At 41.2% G+C, this 21,577-nt stretch overlaps 1 protein-coding gene across 9 annotated transcripts in view; it reads left to right on the top strand.

Annotated features, from left to right (window-relative positions):
- Positions 1 to 21,577, top strand: part of LOC125459854 (cyclic nucleotide-gated cation channel beta-3-like) — a 189,249-nt gene that overhangs the window by 45,204 nt on the left and 122,468 nt on the right. For 7 of the 9 annotated variants that reach the window (XM_048546806.1, XM_048546803.1, XM_048546808.1 and 4 more), the window contains exons 14-16: positions 570 to 587; positions 4,392 to 4,467; positions 5,759 to 5,795. In XM_048546806.1, the coding sequence (XP_048402763.1) occupies positions 570 to 587; positions 4,392 to 4,467; positions 5,759 to 5,795 (131 nt within the window). The remainder of the gene's footprint in view (positions 1 to 569; positions 588 to 4,391; positions 4,468 to 5,758; positions 5,796 to 21,577) is intronic. The other 2 variants (XM_048546800.1, XM_048546802.1) reach the window with 2 other exon arrangements.

Here is a 21,577-nt window from a genome sequence, read left to right as displayed (position 1 = left end):
CCAAACGAGCATGATTAGAGATTGGTTAACTAACATGGAGAGTTGTGATAAGGGGTGCATTTTTTAGTGTGGCAACCTGTAAGTACTCATGTCCCACAGGAATCAGTGGTGGCCTCACAATTGTCTACAACTCTATGATTGTGAAAAAGCAACAATGAAGAAATGGTGATACATTTTCAAATCAGGATGATGTGTGAGTTGGAGATTGTGATTTTCCCATTGACCTTCTGCCACTGTCCTTCTAGATTGTAGAGGTCACAGGCTTGGAAAAATAAAATCCTCTTAGTTTGCAGCTGAAATACTGAGTTATGAATAATTATTCAAATTACTCAAACTAATAAATTGAATGCTGTAAGATTAACACTATCTCTAAACCATTTGTAAGTGCTGTAAATCTGAAGACAAAGGTAAATGTTTCCCCACTTCCAATTGACTCATTCCTCTCCTCTGGTGAACCTCCTATCACAGTCAGATATGAGCTTTGGTTATTAGTCATTGTGATATATCATGTGTGTTTGGAACCGTAAGCAAATATCCACAAGAGTTATTCTTTTTCCTTTTGTCTGCAGCAGCGAGGAGGCTAAAAGGTAACAATTTTCAACATGCAGAGATTGTAGATATCCTATATAAATATAGATCAATTTGCCAGCATTTGGCCCATATCCCTCTAAACCCTTCCTGTTCATATACCCATCCAGATGGCTTTTAAATGTTGTAATCGTACCAGCCTCCACCACTTCCTCTGCCAGCTCATTCCATATACCAACTTGTGCGTGAAAAAGTTGCCTCTTACGTCCCTTTTATAGCTTTCCCTCTCACCATAAACCTATGCCGTCTAGTTTTGGACTTTCCACCCCAGGGAAAAGACCCTACCTGTTTACCCTATTTATGCCCTTCGAGATTTTATAAACCTCTGTAAGGTCTCCCCTCAGCCTCCGAAACTCCAAGGAAAACAAACCCAGCCCTTTCAGCCTCTGCTCACAGCTAAGACCCTCCAACCCTGGCAACATTCTTACCAATCTTTTTTGAAGCCTTTCTAGTTTCACAACATCGTTCCTATAGGAGGAAGACCAGAATTGTAGGTAGTACTCCAAAAGTGGTTGAACTAATGTTCTATTCGGCTACAACATGACCTTCCAACTCCTGTGCTCAATACATTGGCCAGTAAAGGCGAGCACACCACAAGGACTTTGAAAAGTTGATTGGGGGTGGACGTTTGCAGGTAAAGGGATGGCTCAAAAATGGGAAGCCTTCAAAAATGAGATAACAAGAGTCTAGAGACAGTATGTTCTTTTTAGGGTGAAGGGCAAGGCTGGTAGGTATAGGAAATGCTGGATGACTCGAGAATTTGAGGTTCTTGTAAAGAAAAAGAAGGAAGCAAATATCAGGCATAGACAGCAGGGATTGAGTGAATCCCTGGTAGGGTACAAAGGTGGTGGAAGTATACTTAAAAGGGAAATCTGGAGGGCAAAAAGAGGACATGAAATAGCTTTGGCAAGTAGGGATAAGGAGAATCCAAGAGGATTCTACAAATACACTAAGAACAGAAGTGTAACTAGGGAGAGAATAAGGCCCCTTAAAGATTAGCAAGGCCACCCATGTGTGGAACTGCAGGAGATGAGGGAGATAGTAAACGAGTATTTTGCATCAGTGTTTACTGTGAAGAAGGGTATGGAAGATAAAAAATGAGCGAAATAAATCGCAACATCTTCAAAAATATCCATTTTAGAGGAGGAGGTGCCAAATATCTTAAAATGCATAAAGGTGGATAAATTCCTGCAACCTGATCAGGTGCACCCTAGAACTTTGTGGGCATCGAGGGAAGAGATTGCTGGGTCCCTTGCTGAGATATTTACATCATCGATAGCCATTTATTTTGGATGTTTATGCATGTTTTGTTGGAAATTTTCAGCGACTAGGAGAGTCTGTCACTTTTCAATGCTTCATGTTATCAAATATCAGCATTATTTCACAGAACCCTTCCTCTGCTCGTCTGCAGAGGTCTCACCTCCTGTTTTTACTGTTTTGATTTTAAATTGTTGTTTCACAACATGTTAGAAATCCCATTGCGTTCTTCTCTTTTAGTCCAAATGGAAGTGTGGTGATTGGAACAAGGGCCAGTTGGATCACGTTAACTAAAAGATTCTTGATTGGGTTTGATAACCTATTCCAATCAGGGAGCCCTGGCTGATAGATACAAGCAGGAGACTCGGAGAGTTTCCTCATTCTCGAGGCTGGCTCTGAAATGGTTGGTCAGAGCCCATGTACTGCCCACTTGTGGAAAAAGGGTGACTTGGTGACAGGTTCCCAGCCTCTGTGCGGTTATTTAAGAAGCAATAACAGTGATGAAGAGTCAGACCGAAAGTAGTTCCTAATAGCCAAACAGTGGGGTAGGACAAACAGGTAGGAGGAAAGTACAAGAGCAATGCTTGGCCATTTGAGCAGGCGGAAGTCCTGTAGTTGGGCACTTAGGCAAAAAGAAGATCCAGCAATCATAGAATCAGGTACATTTTGGATCAAATGCCCCATGTCTGCTGGCATTCCGGCCCAGAAAAGGTGCAGGCCATAATGCCAGTACTGCTACTTCGTACCAACTTTCAGGTGATACTGACAGATTTATTTAGTCCTGTGGGTGAGGACCTAATGAACATGAATATATACTGCCACATGTGTACTTTCAGGGCCTCTCTGCCCATCCTGCAATTGGAAATTATTGATGAAAAATAGGGGAGAGTTCATCAAAGCTTCTGGTTTTTAAAAGCAAGTTACCTTATCTTGGGGAGATCATGTTGATTCACTACCTGTACCTCGTGATAAATCCAATTGCACATTTCAGTTGTGGTGAGGGACTGGCAGTGGAGTGGGGGAATGTGTGCTGGTAGGAGAGCATGGAATGGCATCTAAATGTCTCATATTTATTTATGTTTTCATGACCTAATTGGGAAGACTGCGCTGATGTTCATGTCGCACTGTCCAAAAGCTGCCGAAATATTGTATGAAACCCCAGTTAGGCCGCCAGATGACTGATTTGCCTGACTGATTGTTATTCATAACAAAAGCAATTCACATAATGTTTCAGCATTAACAAAAAGTAACTGGATTTGTTGTAACAAACATTACTTTGGAGAAAACAGTGGATCCCTTCTCAATTACATAAACGACAGACATTTTTAAAACCCGACGTAAATGCATGTTCGTTCATAATTAATACAGACAAAAGGCGAACATCTTAATAGTGATATTACAGGTGGAAAAAATATACAGATAGGGAACAAAATTATCAAGATCAAAAGTCAGACCATGAGAGTGGGTTAAATTGTCCTTGGCAGTTTCTTTTGACTTTAGTAATGATTATTCATAAAGCATACATGTAAAGCAATGGTTACTCTGCTCTTCAATAATTGATCCAGTGGAATGAGTACTTTTCTTACAAAAGAATTAAACTTTTGTGGTTTTCCTTTTTTTCCCCACCCAGAAGGGCAGGGGTGGTGAGGGTGTTGGGGGGGGGGGGGATGCGGGGGTTGGCGGTGTGGAGAAAGACAGAGAGAGAGAAAGAGAGATATAGGTTGAAAAGACAGATGTGTTCCATTTGCAGGCTCTGGATAGCTCTGACTGACCTAAACTTCCAGCTATGTAAGAAAATGCAGCTCAACTAATCTAAAGGTAGCCATTGTTCGATCTTCCCTTAATTCAAAAATATTTCATGCTGTTTTGCCTCAAAGTAACAATCTCACTTCTTCAAAAAGCAACATTGTCTTAAACTAGCTAAAAATGTGCCCCATTTTATTTCCCAAATTCTCCTGTTATTTCAGTTATATTGTAGTTCAACTCGCATTTCAGTTTATAGTCCAAAAAGTAAAAATATGTGATCGCTTACAATGCATCAACTTCCATCGTTATTGATTTGCCGGGCCAAGGAAGTTTTCAATTTCAATACAAACTCCAGCCCAATCACATTTCCATCATTACCATTGTAAAGTAAAATGTCCAATGGAAACTTCTAGAGACTTCAGAAATTTGGTGTATTTGACTTAATGCTTCTTTTTGCTAAGGTCTGTCAGACACCTGCTAGTGCTAAGGAATTCACGAGGAATTTCCAAGCCTCATTATCCAGTGAAATGCTGGTGTTTGAACAAAATTATTAGAAGACTGCTGGTCTATAGTAATAGATTCTTTGAATGACATATCTCTCCAGAGCTTGGGAAAAAATGTAGAATCTGAAATGCTATTGGGTAAAGAAGTCATAATTACAGACTTTGTTGACGCACTGGAGAACATTGAGAGATCTGTGGGAACCATACCTGAATCAATTCGCGAATATATTTTTCAGTACTATTATATGATCAAATGACTGCTAAATATTTAACTTGTTCTATTATTTTGCTCTTCAGTGTCTTCAGTTGGCTAGCAAAAGGTCTTGGGAATGTTGTGCCACAGCCCGTCGTCAAATCCCAATTAATGAAGGAGGTATGTCCTAAATAAAAACATTGGGTAAGAAGTGTGTCAAGTTGCTAAGTCAGAAAACAGAGATAACAACAGAAGACGTGGGCAGCAAATGGTTGATGATTTGACAAACATAAGCCCTATTACAGCCTTGATTCAGATATAGGCACAATAGCTGAATTTGAGAAGAGTTCCTGGACCCGAAACATTAACTCTGATTTTTCTCCATAGAAACTGCCAGACGTGCTGAGGTTTTCCAGCAATTTCTGATTTTGTAGCTGAGTTTCAGAGGTGAGGTGAGAGTATCAAGGCAACATTCAACTGAATGACCCGATCAAACTAGTAAATTAAAATTAATAAGGATCAGGAGAAACTCTTAACTTGCTGGACACATGCCTAGTGCAAAAGAAGATGGATTTAGTTGTTTTAGATGAAATGGTATCTCAGGACAGCAACTTGTGCCCAAACACCTAATCTCACTGTCCTTTGGGTCAACATGATCAAAATCTCAACTGGACCAACTGTGTAACAATCATTGCGACTAGGACAAGTTAGAAGCTGGAAATTTTTCAGAATTAATTTGGGGACGTGGGCTTCCTTGGATGAGCCTGCATTTATTTCTCATTCTTTAGCCACTAAGAAGTAGTAGTAAGATGCCTTCTTGAACTGCTGCAGTAAATAGATCCCCAATGCTGTTCGGGAGGGAGCTTCTGGCTTTTAACCAAGGACAGTGCTACATTCAGCAGCACCATAGCTAACCTCCAGACTCATGAAGATCTCTGTTGCATCATCAAGGCACAAGTCAGGAACATGATGAAATACCCATCACTTCACTGGACGAATGCTGTTGTAGCACCCCTCCTGAAGTTTAATACTATAAAGGAAAAAAAACACCCCTCCAACAGCTCAACATGCACTGAAGGTCATAAACCTTCCGCTGTGGGCCAGAATGAACAGGAATATTGTTTTGTGTCACACCAAGAAAGTTGTAGCCCTTGACACCTTTAAATCCTTTTTCCTTTCCCTTCTGCAAGATTGTGCTGAAAATTCTTCCGTATAAGCCTGAACCTTCACTCCCATCTGCTGGTCAACTGAACTGGTCAACAACACTGAAATGGGGTCCAGGAAATAAAATAGCTTGGGGGCCTTAAACCTAGACCAGCAACTGCATTTTGAACTTGGCCTTCTAAACCTTCTTGACCTTGGCTTCCTAAACTCACCAGTGGTTAAAGCCAAATCCATAAATGAATAGTTACTTCTAAGTTAATGCTGTAACATTTCTCTGAAGTGTGTTTCTCATCCCTCTGTTTTCTAGAATGACAGGACTACAGCTGCATGCCATGCAGAGGAACGTGAGTATAATATTCTCTGAATTCTTTTTTCATTGATTTACGAATGCTCAAATAATTTCAGAAAAAAGAAGTGCAAAACACAGGGCAGGTCTCTGGTAGGTAGAAATTTAACTAGAGGGCAGCAAGTTGTGTAGCACTGGGACTCTGCCAAGGCATAAAGTGGACGGCTGAGCTGCAGGGTAGTGCTAGGAACATGAACTATGGAAGAGCTCACTGACTTGCAGGATTTTGAGATTTAGGGCAATGACTAGGGATGGAAAGGATGTATTTCTCTTTTGTTAGTCTCTTTGAGCAGAGAAGACAGTTGCTATGGAATACAGCCCTGGGTCTTTTAATGTAGGGAGGCTGATGCACTGCAGCAACCGCATGTGATTCTCTTTTATTTCTCTACTCATTTGTGGGACGCAGGCATCACTGGCTGGCCAGTATTTCCTGCCCATCCCTAGTTGCCCTTGCGAGCTGCCTTCTTGAACTGCTGCAGCCCTCCTGCTGTTGGTTGACCCACAATGCTACTGGGGAGGGAATTCCAGGATTTTGACCCAGTGACAGTGAAGGAACGGCAATATATTTCCAAGCCAGGATAATGAGTGGCTTGGAAGGGAACTTGGAGCTGGTGGTGTTCCCATATGTCTGCTGCCCTTGTCCTTCTGGTTGGAAGTGGTCATGGGTTTGGAAGGTGCTATCTGAGGATCTTTGGTGAATTTCTGCACTGCATCTTGTCGATAGTACACACTGCTGCTACTGAGTGTTAGCGGTGAAGGGAGTGGGTGCTTGCAGATGTAGTGCCAATCAAGTGGGCTGCTTTCTCCTGGGTGGTGTCAAGCTTCTTAAGTGTTGTTGCAACTGCACTCACCCAGGCAAATGGGAAGTATTCCATCACACTCCTGATTTATGCCTTGTAGATGGTGGAAAGGCTTTGGGGGAATCAGGAGGTTCATTACATGCTGTAGTATTCCTAACTTCTGGCCTGCGCTTGTAGCCACTGTGTTTTTGTGGTCAGTTCTGTTGATTTTCTGGTCAATGATAACATCCAGGATGTTGATAGTGGGGGATTCGGTGCTGGTAATACCATTGAATGCCAAGAGGTGGGGGTTAAATTGTCTCTTATTGGTGATGGTGATAGCCTGGCATTTGTGTGGCATGAATGTCACTTGCCACTTGTCAGCCCAAGCCTGCATATTGTCCAGATCTTGTTGCATTTGACCAGGAGACTGGGAGAACCAGGAGGCTCTTCTGTTATTTACTCTACCACAGCATATTGGAGAGTTTTGCAGGTTTCATTATGTCCAGCGAGACCCAGAGTGGGACCTGAAGCTGCAGCTTCTGAAAAAGAGATAGAGAACTACCCATTGTGTCAAAAGACTCCCGGGATGTGGGTCAGGGTTGGGAGGAGGAGGGCACTTCTTTCGGGGAAAAGGGACAAGAGCAATGAAGAGATTCTTCACCATCCTCTTGAAAAGAAAAGCCAATGCAAATACTAAATGGTATCGTTTTTAAAAATGTATTCATGGAAAGTTGGTATTGCTGATAAGACCAGCATTTTATTGGCCTTGAGAAAGAATTGGAGACTGAATTACTTACATTCTCATGAACAACTCAGTTGTTTATTAGAACCAACCAATCATCTTGTGGTAGAGTTAACAAACCAGAATTGACAGATCATAAATGAGTCAATCCAATCAATGTCATCATGTTAAAAAAGGGGAGTTTGAACATAACTGATTATGGTGTATGTTTCCATGGCAATGCAATGGATCAGGATCCTGACACAAAAGGGTGAATGTAACCATATTTATTACCATTTCAGCTGTGCATGTGAATAGGTTTTACATTCTTTATGATGCAGTGTTGTAATGGCATGTGTATTTATTGTTAATATAAGTTACTCATGTACTTGTAAAGAATGATTTTTAAATATTGTACTCCAAATATTTTTGCCATAGCATTTTTTTTATGTTCAAAGCAATCTAAAAAAATCAGTGTTACTGGCCAAGATACCAGGATCAGGTACAGAGTAAAGCACTCAGTCCGGGACAGATGCTTAATGTTGTACTGGTATGACATTACGTACTTCTTTCTCAAAGCAGTTAACCTTATTATGCTAAATGTGAGTGTCAATGCAATAGCAAATTTGGCTGATTCTAAATTGCAAGCCCACATCTAAAAGGAGCCGATTCAGCTCATTTCAGACTGGATTCAGAGCGGAGAAGGAGTGACAACTTTTCTTCCTTAGGTGGACTGGATTCAAATTAGATACTGGGGATGAAAGGATAATGTTTTAACCCATAATGTCACATAATTCACTAGCGTTAGAAAATCTTTGGTTTAGTCTTTATTCAAATAAAACAACTGAAAGTCACTCTCCGTGAAATCAAAGGATATGCAAACAATATATCTGAACACAGTCGTTTAGTTCAATTACGCAGCAAAAGTTGTTTTCTAGGCCTGAAACGTCAGCTTTTGTGCTCCTGAGATCCTGCTTGGCCTGCTGTGTTCTTCCAGCTCCACACTGTTGTCTTTGAAGTTAACCTTCTCCCTAAGAAGCCGTTGACTCAAAGTGTTATAGTCCAGTCAGGCCACTAGATGGTGCACAGTCCTACTGGCAATATACTACGCTGGTGCGATAACTTTTTTGTTGATTCTGTCCTAATAGCCTGATTTATTTTTCACTGAATATGCACAACAACACCAATAATTCCAAATGTAGAATATTTGAACGATACAATGCTGAGCTAGATCTAAAAGCTTGTCTGAGGATTCCAAAGGCTTGGGAGTGTCAGGATCTTAAACAGTAATTCTTGACTAGCTACTCAGCTTACTGTATATCTTACTGTGCAAGATGTTTAGAACATAGAACATTGCAGCACAGTACAGGCCTTTGTTTGATGCAATTTCTGGAGATTATTGATACCTAGAAAATTACACAAGTTGATATGACATTGTCTGAAAAGACTGCAAGGAATTGAAGTCTTAATTTTCTGTAACTTGTGCCTAGATCTATGTTAAGTTTGCATTGTAACTAAGAGTTCTACAGTTTGACAGCCTTTCACTGCTTCATTGAGGGTTTGCTGTTCTTCTGTCTCTAAGATCTGGGTTCAATTGCAACAAAGTTGTAAATTTCTTCTTTTTCCCTCTGACTTCAACCTAAGGCTTCAGAGTTTTGACATGAATATGTTTGTGCCAATCTTAACCCATTTTCCAGTAGATACATTTGACTTGGTTCATTACTATCATATGTACAGAGGTGCGTTGTCTTACATGCTTTACAGGCAGATTGTACTATATAAACCAATCAGGATAACAGAACAGAGTGCAGGATATAGTGCTACAGCTGCCAAGAAGGTACAGAGAGACTTATAAAAAATTGAGTTTTAAAAGGGCAGAACGATCAAAACATTGTAAGAATGAGATCTGCTGTAGACAGCTCGCAAACCGTCACCAAATCCTAGCACCATCTTGGAACGTCCCCCAGACAAAACAAATGATAGCTTTTGTCACATATTGGCCTTTCAAATAAGTCAGAAGGCTGGCTACTCTCGAAAGTGGAAAAATTCACACTGGAGTCAGGGTTGTGGTGATAAAACTGAGTAATGATAAATGATCTTGAATCTGTCTAGAATGGATGGGCCTTCAAAGAAGGCAATTGACTCTGCACCTAACAATGGGAAATGCTGGAAGGCACACAGTAGATGACTTTTATTCTGTACTCGGATTGTTTCATTGGTTACTTAGAAGTAGCAGTTTCTAAATTTGAAGGCAAACTTTAATTGTAGTGAATATTTAGCATTTTACTTACAAATGGAGCCCTTAATATTTTTATGGTAGGATCAGAGAATGATTAAGGACCACCTTGGAGGCAAGGATATAAAGTATAGGAAAGAAATTAGCTCCAGAAGCCGTATATTATTGTTTTGCCTAATCCATGTCTTCTTCTCCTTTGTTTCAGGAGGGAAGCTGGTTCTGGTCTCTGAAACAAATGGAAAATGAAGACAATGGAAAGATGTCAATGTATAGAGTTCGAGTCCTGCCAATAATTATTTCAAGTCTTATCAGTGGGGACAGAAAGCACAGATTAATCTGAGATAAAATACTTATTGTAGGGCAGTGACTCACCTAATCTGTGGGTCACAGAGGCAGTACACAAGAATTACACAGACCAGTGGAGGGTAAATCCTCAGCAGCAACATCTAGTTTCCATACATGCATGAGCTCAGTTATGTATGTTTCTTCCAAGTCAATGTCTGTAATTATTTTTGAGTTTTACTGAAAAAATAATCAAATCCAAATATAAGTAAATCAATCCAGTTGAGTGTAAAAGCTATTCTTAGAATTCATGTACGCAGTCGGCTACTGAAATGTATTATATGTGTTGTACATTATACATTCCTTCGGTCTGAAAAATCCCTATGTAATCCCACTACCTTCCTCCCTCAATGTAAAATGCATCTGGTTGTCAATCTGTCAGTCTGTCCTACTTGTCTGTGTGATTACCTCATGCTCAGAGGTGTTGTAATGAACTTCAGTCAGAGAGATGTCTGACAGAATGACTGACTCAACTGAAGAGGATGCCTCTTTGCCGGGTGTAGTCATACCTGGCTCAAAGAAAGATGGTTATTAGAGGTCAAATGCATAGAAAATAGGAGCAGGATTGGGCCATTCAGCCCTTCAAATTTGTTCTGCCAGTCAATATATTCATAGCTGATCATTGGACTCAGAAATCTGTTTTCACTTTCTCCCCGTACCCTTGATCTCTTTAGCCCTATGAACTATATCTAACCATTTCTTAAAGAAATTCAGTGTTTAGAATGGCACAAGACATTAGTGAGGCCATTAAATACAATTTTGGTCACCCATCTATAGGAAGGTCGTTGTTAAACTTGACAGGGTACAGAAAAGATTTACAAGGTTGCTGCTGGAACTGGAGGATTTGAGTTACAGGGAGAAGCTGAATAGGCTGAGGTTTCTTTCCAGGAGCGTTAGTGGTCTTATAGACGTGCATAAAATCATAAGGGGCTGGATAGCCAAGATCTTATTCAAATGTCCTGTACTATTGCAGCAAGATGTCTTTGCTCCTGTATTCAAATTCTCTCATTATGAAAGCCAACATACCAGTTGCCTTCTTCATTGCCTGCTCTACCTGCATGTTCACTTCCAGCAACTGGCATACAAGGACATCGAGGTCCTATTGCATGCCTCTCTTTCCCAATCTATTGCCATTCAGATAATAATCTACCTTCCTAGTTTTGCTACCAAAGTAGATGACCACAAATTTGTCCGTATAATACTTCATCTGCCAAAACATTTGCCCACTCACTTTACTTTTCCAAATCACACTGAAACATCTATACATTCTCCTCAGAGTTCATCCTTCCACCTAGTTCTGTGTTGTTTGAAAACTCGAAGATATGACAAACAAAAATAGAAATTGCTGGAGAAACTCAGCAGGCCTGGCAGCACCTGTGCTGAGAAAGCAGAGTTATTGCTTCAAGTCCAGTGACCATTTTTCAGAATTGGAAAACTTCTTTGTTTTATTCTATTAGAGATAATATATTTGGTATCTCCCATTTTAATCATTACTCTATATTGTGAATAGCTGGAGTCCAAGCACTGAACCCTATGGTACCTCATGAGTCACTATTCCTATTCCTTGTTTCCTGTCAGCCAACTAGTTCCTTCTCCAAGTTAGCACATAACCCCAAACCTAATGTGTTTTAATTTTACATGTCAATCTTTTAAATGAGAACTAATGAAAAGTCTTCTGACCATCCAGGAACACCAAGCATTCGCTTCCCATAATCAAGTCTCCCAGTTGCATCCTTGAGAAATTCCATGAAATTTAGCAAACATGATTTCTCTTTTCTAAATCCATGCAGTCCAACACTGACACTTCTTTGCCAAGTACACTGCTATTAATTCTTTTGTAATGATTCCAACACTTTCCCCACCACTGATGTCAAGCTACCAGCCTATAACTCCTTCCAATTCATAGGAACTATTCCAGAATCGATAGAATTTTGAAAGGCACACCCATTATTTCTAGGGCCACTTTCTTAAGCACTTTGGAATGTAGATCTTCAAGCCTTTTTTATTGCTGTTTTTGGCCCACTTATATATGCCTTCCCTGAATTTCACACTTTCCCTAATTTCTCTAGTTAACCATGGAGGGGACATCTTTCCCATTTGTTTTTATGTTGGGCAGGTACAAAAAGTTGTTGCACTGAATTCATGAGCTCTTCGTTTGCCAATGTCTATCCACTGTCATGCCTTAAGTAATGTTTCCTAATTCATCATAGCCAGTTCCTGCCTATGGCCTGGTCTTGAGCTTTGGAACCATGCTCAACATCCCACATAGAGCGAGAACCATGGTTTCATCTCAGCACCAGGACATCTCTGCTGGAGTTCCTCAGGATAGAAGCTTAGCCCAACCATCTTCAGCTGCTTCATTAATTTCCTTCTCTTCACAGGGTCACAAGTGGGGATGTTTGCTGATGAATACACAATGTTCAGCACCATTCACAACTCCTCAGATACTGAAAGCAGTCTATGTCCAAATGCAGAAAAATCTGGACAATACCCCGTTTGGGCTGACAAGTGGCAAATAAAATTCATGCTACAAAACTGTCAGGTAATGGTCATTTCCAAAAAGAGAGAAAGTAACCTCAAACCTTGATATTAAATGGCATTACCATCACTGAATTCCCTACTATCAATATCCTGGGGTTACCGTTGACCAGAAACTGAACTGGAGGAGTCACTTAAGTAATGTGGCTACAAGAGCAGGTCAGATGGTGGATGTCTTATAGTGAGTGACTCACCTCCTGACTCCCCAAAACCTGCCTACCATCTACAAGGCACTCATCAGGAGAGTGACAGAATAATCCCCAGTTGCCTGGTTGAGTGCAGTTTAAACAACACTCAAGAAGATTGACACCTTCCAAGGTAAAGCAGCCTGCTTGATTGGTACCAGATCCTCAAATATTCAGACCCTCCACCACCGATGCTAAGGGGCAGTAGGATAACCACCACAAGATAACCACTGCAGAAATTTAACAAGGTTACTTAGACAGCACCTTCTAAACCCATAACTACTATCATCTGGGAGGACAATGGTAACAGACACATGGGAACACTGCAACTGACAAATCTCCTCAAAGTCGCTCACTATCCTGACTTGGAAATATATCTCTGTTCCTTCTTGCTGAATCAAAATCCTGGAACTCTCTGTAACACCAAGTGGACTTTAATAGAGTCTTATATCTGTATGGCACAGAACAACCCCTTTGGCCTAACTCATCCATGCCAACCAGATATCCTAAATTAATCTAGTCCCATTTGCTAGCATTTGGCCCATATCCCTCTCAACACTTCCTATTCATGTACCCATCCAGATGACTTTTAAATGTTGTAATTGCTACAGCCTCCACCACATTCTCTGGCAGCTCATTCCATACACCCATCACCCTCTATATGAAACAGGTTCCCCTTAGGTCCCTTTTAAATCTTTCCCCTGTCACCTTAAACCTATGCTAAACACCTTTGGACTCCCCTACTCTAGAGAAAAGATCTTGGCTATTCACCTTATCCATTTCTCCTCATGATTTTTAAGCCTCTACAAGGTCACCCTCCAGTCTCTGATGCTCCAGAGAAGATAGTCCAAGCCTATTGAGCCAAACCCCGATGGCTCAAACCCTCCAACTTCAGCAATGTCCTTGTGAATCTTTTCTGAACCCTTTCAAGTTTAATTTCATCCTTCCAGAGCTGTGAGACAAGAATTGAATGCAACATTCCAAAAGTAGCCTAATCTATGTTCAGTACAAACACAGCATGACATCCCAACTCCTATACTCAATACCCTCACCAATAAAGGCAAGTGTACCGAATGCCTTCTTCACTACCTGAATACCTGCAACTCCACTGTCAAGGCACCAGACAATATGATTCTCTCAGTCTGAGAGGTGTCCATCAGATAGTGTGACATGTTGAATCTGAGAGATGTTTATTGATAACATCACTCCTTCAGTCTAAAAGGCATCGGTCAGACAGTGTGTCTCCCACAGTCTGGGAGGTGTCTATCAGACAGTTTCACTCCCTCAGTCTAAGAAATATCAGTCAGACAGCATGTTTCCTCCAATCTGGGAACTGTCAACCATACAATGTGACCCTTTCATGCCTGATCAATATATGCTTGAGTGATGGAGTTGCACTGTCTGATAGACACTTCTCATACTATAAGATAATACTTACGCATCCATGGTGTGTGGGGATGTCTGGCTGGGCAGCATTTATTGCCAATCCCTAGTTGCCATGGAGAAGGTGGCAGTGAGCTGCCTTATAAACTATTATCTTAGAATACAACGGAAGCTTGATGAGATGAACCAAGGAGTGGCAGATTGAGTTTAATTTTAGGTAACTGTGAAGTGTTGCATCTTGGTAGGGCAAATAGGCAGGACTTTTACATGTAATGATAGACTCCTGGCGAGTGTTACCCAACAAACAAACCTTGGAGTGCCTTGAAATTGGAGTCGCAAGTAGACAAGTTGGGAAATGTCTATCAGATTGGGTGAATCCTACAGTCTGAAAAGTGTCCATCAGACATTGCAGCTTCTTCAATCTTAGATGTGGTTGTGTCAGCATAAAAATCATTCAGCTAATATGTCTCAATGGAGTGAAACCTGCAATTAATAAAATTAGCTTATGGTGATTAGTAATATTCCACATAATGATACAACACATGTTGATGAGAAATGTATATAAAACGAGCTATGCTTATCAAAAGTGTAAAAATACAGAAAGTATGCACTTACAGTTTTTGACCAATAAAAAAATGCGAAGTTTAACATTCAAAATTCACCTTACGGTGAAAAATAAAAGTTATCCTCAGCCATCCTTGGATCATATTGTTGTCAATTTATTCATCAATGACCCGAGGCTACAATACAGTTCTAAACAGTTTACTTCTTCTATGGCAAATGCAAGAATATGCAGTCAGATCTGCTGCTTTTTGAGTGAGGTCCACCCAATGGTGTAGATATTGCAAAGAGGGCAGAGGGATCAGACCTTAAACACATTTTAAAAATGACTCTTGCAGGTCCCGGTATTGAAAACGTTGATTTCGCTGGAGGAATTACTTGGGCGACAGAAAATTTCATGCTCAAATGTCCATTCCCCATGTAAATCTGCGATTAAGCAGATTATTATATCTTTACTTGGCATCTGAGTTACTCATTCCTCGTACAGTATTGGATGCTGTTTCTCATTACTGACAAAGTTGCCAGCCAGTTTGTTTTCCGATGGTCAGTATAGGAAATAGCTTTTTAAAAATTTATTCATGTGGGCATCACTGAAAAGGCCAAAATTAATTGCCCATTCCGAATTGCCCTTGAGAAGGGGATGGTAAATTTTCTTCTTGAATCATTGCCATCCATAGGTGTATATATACCAACTGTGCCATTGGGTAAAAATCCTGGATTTTCCTTTCCAATGATGGTGAAGGCACAGCTATATATTTCCTAGTCAGGGTGATATGTGACTTTAAAGAGAGCAGTTCCTATGTATCAACTGCTGTTGTTCTTCTGGGCAGTAGAAGTCAAAGAATTGCAAGGTGTCGTCAAAAGTACCTTGGTGAATTAGTGCACTATATCTCGGAGTTGTACACCGTACACTGTAGACAGTGCACTGGCAATGAGTGGTGTGAATGCTTAAATGATGGCTGGATTGCCAATCAAACTGGCTGTCTTATTCTATATCATGGAGAGGATGCTGAGTTTTGTTGGAATTACATAATGTGGTAAAGATTAGTGGTGAACCAGAGGATCAGGAAATTTTTAATAACCAACTAAAGATGACTGAAGTAAATGAGGGAGAAAGTAAACTATGAGAGTAAACTAGAAAGTAATACATAAAGACAATAAGAGCTTATTTGAATATACGAAAAAGAAAAAGAGAGATCAAAGCATACATAAGCACCTTAGAGAATGAGGCTGTGGAAATAATAGTGGGGAATCAGGAACTAGCAGAGGAATCAAGTAAATACTTTGCATCAGCCTTCATGGTAGAGGTCACTAGTAGCATTCCAGAAATACTAAATAATTATGAGGTTAAAGTGGGGGTGGGAAATAAATATAGTGTCACTAGAGAAAAGATAACAGGGGAACTAATGGCCTAAAGCTGATAAGCCCCCTGGACCTGATGAGTTGCATCCTAGATATTTACAGGAAGTAACTGCAGAGATACTGGAGGCACAGGTAATAATCTTCCAAGAATCCTTGGAGTCTGGAAAAGCCCCGTAAGATTGGACAACTACCAATGTAACACTTTTTTACGCAAGGAGAGGGAGACAAAAAAGGTGGGTAACTATAGACCAATGTAGCTTGATAAATGTACTGTGCAGCTTAACGTCTGTCACTGGAAAAATATTATAATCGATTATCAAGGATGTAAAAGCAGAGCAACATAAAATAATCAAGTAAAACCGGTATGGCTTCACAGAAACATAAACAATAGGAGGGAAGTAAATATACTATCACCAAGTTTGCAGACGACACAAAATCAGTGAGAACTTAACTACTGACAATGACACAAAGAGTCTAGAGAGGGCCATATATAGATTAGGTAAGAGGACAAAAACCTGGCAGATGGAGTATAATGTGGGAAAGTATGAAGTTATGCACTTTGGTAAGAAGAAAAGATGAGCCAAATATTACTTAAATGGAGAGAATTTTCAGAAAGCTGCAGCACAGAGGGAGTTGGGTGTCTGCGTGCATGAATTACAAAAACCTAGCATCCAAGTTCAACAGGTAGTAGGGAAGGTGGCAGGACTGTTGGCCTTTATTTTAGGGGGTTTGAAACAACAGATGCTATGGTGTTATTTCCCTTTATGGGAAAGTCTCAGCCCAAAGGGCATTATCTCAGAGTAAGGGGGCACCCTGCTCAGAAAGTGATGAGGAGGAACTTCTTCTGTTGGAGAGTAGTGAATCTGTAGTTCTTTATCACAGAGGATGCTGAGGCAGGGTTATTAAGTGTACTCAAGGTTGAGATAGATAGGTGTTTCATCAGTAAGAGAAGCAAAGGTTAAGGGGATAGAGCTGGAAAGTGGAGTTGAGGATCATCAGATCAGCCATGATCTCATTAAATGGTGGAGCCATTCCAATGGTGGGGCCAACTTTCCCACTTCTGCTCCTACATCTTATGGTCTATGACAAATGGAAGGGAAAACTCCAAAGGAGATTCCTCCTGTAATTTTTTGTTTCTTTATTAGAGAGAAAAAGTAAATCATATTAACATTCTGTCAAACATGTACACAAGTGTACCTTCACAAGATTGTGATCATGAGAGGCCCGAAATGTCAGCTTTTGTGCTTCTGAGATGCTGCTTGGCCTGCTGTGTTCATCCAGCTCCACACTTCGTTATCAAAGAATATGAGTTGCCTGATTGGGGCTGGTAATCTGGCCCAATCAGGGAGCCCTGGCTGACATATAAGAGCAGGGGTGTCAGACATCAAGACCCCAAGCCTCCTCTAATTCCAAAACACCATTGGTTTTACTTGGCAATTTAAGAACCAGAGAATCCATTTAGGGATTTTTGACTAAGTTAAGATGACTGGATAACAGGGGGAAAACTCTGGTGGTTGGAGTCAAACCTGACACATAGGAAAATGGTCATGGTTGTTGGAGGTCAATCATCTCAGCTCCAGGACATCTCTGCGGGAGTTCCTCAGGGTAGTGTTTTCAGCCCAACCATCTTCAGCTGCTTCATCAATGACTTTCCCTCCATCATAAGGTAAGAAGTGGAGATGTTCACCGATGATTGCACATTTGTGACTGGTCAGATACTGAAGCAGTCCGTGTTCGATTGCAACAAGATCTGGACAATATCCATGCTTGGGCCAACAAGTGGCAAGTGATATTCATGCCACACAAATTCCAGGCTACTACCATCACCAATAACAAACAATCCACCCACCATTGCTTGACACTCAATGGCGTTACCATCACTGAATCCCCCACTATCAACATCCTGGGGGTTGTCATTGACCAGAAACTCAACTGAACTGACCACTAAATATAGTGGCTACAAGAACAAGCCAGAAGCTAGGAATACTGCGGCAACTAACTCACCTCCTGACTCCCCAAATCCTGACCACCATCTACAGGGCACAGGTCAGGACTGTGATGGAATACTCCCCACTTGCCTGGATGAGTGCAGCCCCAACAACACTCAAGAAGGTTGACGCCATCCAGGACAAAGCAGACCGGTTGATAGGGACTGCATGCACAAGCATCCACTCCCTCCACCACCGACACTCAGTACCATGAGTGCAAACTCTCTACAAGATGCATTGCAGAAATTCACCAAAGATCCTCAGACAGCACCTTCCAAACCCATAGGACAAGGGCAGCAGGCATATGGAAACACCACAACCTCCAAGTCCCCCTCCAAGACACTCATCATCCTCACTTGGAAATATATCGTCATTCCTTCACTGTCGCTGGGTCAAAATCCTGGAATTCCCTCCCTAAAAGCATTGTGGGTCAACCCACAGCAGGAGGACTGCAGAAGTTCAAGAAGGCCGCCCACCACCACCTTCACAAGGGCAACTAGGGATGGGCAATAAATGCTGGCCCAGCCAGCGATGCCCACACCCCACAAATGAATAGAAAGAAAACTGAAAAGGGGCATCTGACTATGGTTTTACCCTTAATGAGATGCTGAAAGATCATTTGGTATATGGGATTAATGATGTAAGTATACAAAAGTGCCTCTTAGCTGAAGCCCAAATGCACTTCAAACAGGCACTACAACTGGCTTTATCATTGGAAACTGAGGCAAATGGAGCATGTGAGTTGCAGAGTGTTCCAATGAAAGTGGGCACCCTTGCCAGTCTGACTGAGCTTGGGCAACATCACTTGAGTGAAAGCAATTGCATGGCCACATTCAGGACATATCCTGAAAAGAAGGACTCTAGATCAGCCCACAGCAAAACCCCAAAACGAAGCCAAGCCTCAATCAAATGGTTAAATTTTCCTTCAGGATACGAGTTGGCAAGTCATTGTAGTTGCTGCCGGTATGTGCACTCGAGACAGCAAAAGAGTCCCCCAGATCTAAATTGAGTAACAGACCTCATATGCCTGTATCCAGGAGTGTGCACACTCTGGAAAGCCCACCTACATCTGGCTTGGATCAGTTAAATTGCGAAGCAACATACAAATCAGAACCAATCCAAATAAAAGTCTGGTTAAATGCTCACCCAGTTCTAATGCTGCTTGGTATCAGCGTTTCACTGATTCACTCTGGACTCCAATCCTTCAGTTTGTGCAAAGCCTCAGCTAGATTGGGAACTTATACCGGAGAACCTTTACAGATTAAGGGCACAACGTTGGTTCCGGTCACTTATGTGAAGCAACTGGTTCAGTTACCACTGGCTGTTGTAAAAGGCTCAGGCCTAAGCTTGATGGGACAAAATTGGTAGAGAAAGATTCACCTCGATTGGCTCAACGCTTTTCGATTAGAAAATGGCTGCCTGAGTGAAGTCCTAATCAAATACTAGGATGATTTTCAGGAAGGTCTAAGAACTATCCCAAAGTCACCTTGTATGTGGACCTGGAAGCAATTCCACAATTCTGAAAGCCCTGGCCAGTGCCATTTGCCTTACATCCAAAAGTAGAGGCAGAATTCAGAAGGCTGGACAGCAAAGGAATCATCAAACCAGTCCAGTTGTGGAATCGGCACCACCAGTTGTACTGGTTGTGAAGCCTGAAGGTCCACCTTTGTGGGGAACTTAAACAAACGGTAATCCACTTTTTGCAGCTGGATAAATATCCACTCCCTTGCACGGAGGCTTTATACACAAAGCTGGTAGGGGGTATTGTCCTTCACAAAGCTGGATATGCGTAGTTGCAACAGTGGTTAAATGAGGATTCCCACAAGTATGCTATAATTAATACCCATAAGGGTTTGTACCAGTATGTGAGACTGCCAAGCATCTAGAGCTTTGAAGGTAGGGCTGTTACTGTGGGAGAAAGGTACATTCTGGAGAGCAGGCACAGGGAAAGATACTCAACATGTACTGGGAGTATGTGCACGGCTGTGACTGGTAAGTAGGGCATAAATTATTGAAGCAACTTACTTCATTTTTAGCCTGTCAGTGAAAATGCAATAAACACAGCAAAGAACGTAAGAGTATGTGGGATTGGTAAACAGCAGGTCATATCTGATGGATCTGATTGATTTTTTGAATTACTAAAATAGTGGATAGGAGAATGTCAATGTTATTTTAGTGGGCTTCCAGAAACCATTTGATAAATTCTTCATTAAAAAAGTGTCAGCTAACCTGTAGTTCATGGAATTGAATCTAAGCAAATTATTTATCCAGTTAGGAAATTTAATGTGCAGAGGGAGGCAGAAAGCAGATATAATGGGAAGATACTCCGATTGGAAAGATGCGATTAGTGGTATCAGCATCAGTTTGTATTAGGACCTCATCAAGTCATGATATACAACAAAGTCACAGATGGTGAAATAGGAAGTCCTTCAAATTTACCTTTGACATATAAAAAAACGCATTATTAGCAATATAAGTGGACGCATAAAATTACAAAGCAATTTTGGTAGAAGTTCTATGCCTGTGTGGAACTTCAGAATTGTTGAAAAATGATGCATTTTGTAAAGGCTTTTCATCTTGCAGTCATCAGGACAACTCACAAGAATACCAGTGTAAGGGGAAATCATTATTTAAATGGAAAGAGAATGCTGATTGGTTGGCATACTGACATTGATTTGTAGCAGCTTTGCCATTAAGAATGTACCAGGAAATGACGACTGACAGTTTAGATTAGATTCCCTACAGTGTGGAAACAGGCCATTCGGCCCAACAAGTCCACACCGCCCCTTGAAGCATCCCATTCAGACCCATTCACCTATAATCCACATACCCCTGAACACTACGGGAAATTTAGCATGGCCAATCCACCTAGCCTGCATAGCTTTGGACGTGGGAGGAAACCGGAGCACCCGGAGGAAACCCACGCAGACACAGGGAGAATGTGCAAACTCCACACAGACAGCCGCCCAAGGCTGGAATTGAACCTGGGTCCCTGGAGCTGTGAGGCCGCAGTGCTAACCACTGAGCCACCGTACTGCCATGTTTTGTTAATATTTCAAACCATGAAGTTGACTTCAATCAAGGCACTGCCTGTAGAAATGAAGCAGCAAATGGCTGTCACCTGTCTTGTTGTGTTGAAACATGTACAGTATTTGTCTGCAACAAATGGAGTCAGTCTTATTAATTTATGCATTTTCCAGTACACACAGGAAATCTGACTGAGAATCCTAAATTGGTTGTCAATGTAATTTCTTGCACATTTATTCAGCAGATATTTTCCAAGTTCTGAGGAAGGGTCACCGGACTTGAAATGTTAACTCTGTTTTCTCCTTCACGGATGCTGCCAGACCTGCTGAGCTTTTCCAGCCACTTTGTTTTTGTTCTTGATTTACAGCATCTGTGGTTCTTTTGATTTTTAAACATTTTCCAATTGTGGAATCATATTTAATGTTGGACACTGTGTTAAGTTTTGCAAGTGTATGTTGATTTTGTATGATCAATGTATTTTATGTTGTAAAATGTAGAAGAGAAATGCTGTTTGATACAATTGCCAGTCTTTGGGATGTGTGACCCAGATATCTGACATCACACTGAAATTTCTAAACCACATTAGTCTTCTGTGCGATAGGCTGAATGTCTTTTTGATTTGATAGTAACATCCTATAAGTTGCAAATGTCACTT

This window comes from Stegostoma tigrinum, chromosome 16 (assembly GCF_030684315.1).
Source record: "Stegostoma tigrinum isolate sSteTig4 chromosome 16, sSteTig4.hap1, whole genome shotgun sequence".
NCBI lineage: Eukaryota > Metazoa > Chordata > Chondrichthyes > Orectolobiformes > Stegostomatidae > Stegostoma > Stegostoma tigrinum.
Note: the sequence above shows the minus strand (reverse complement) of the source record. Positions and strands in the feature narration are given on the sequence as shown.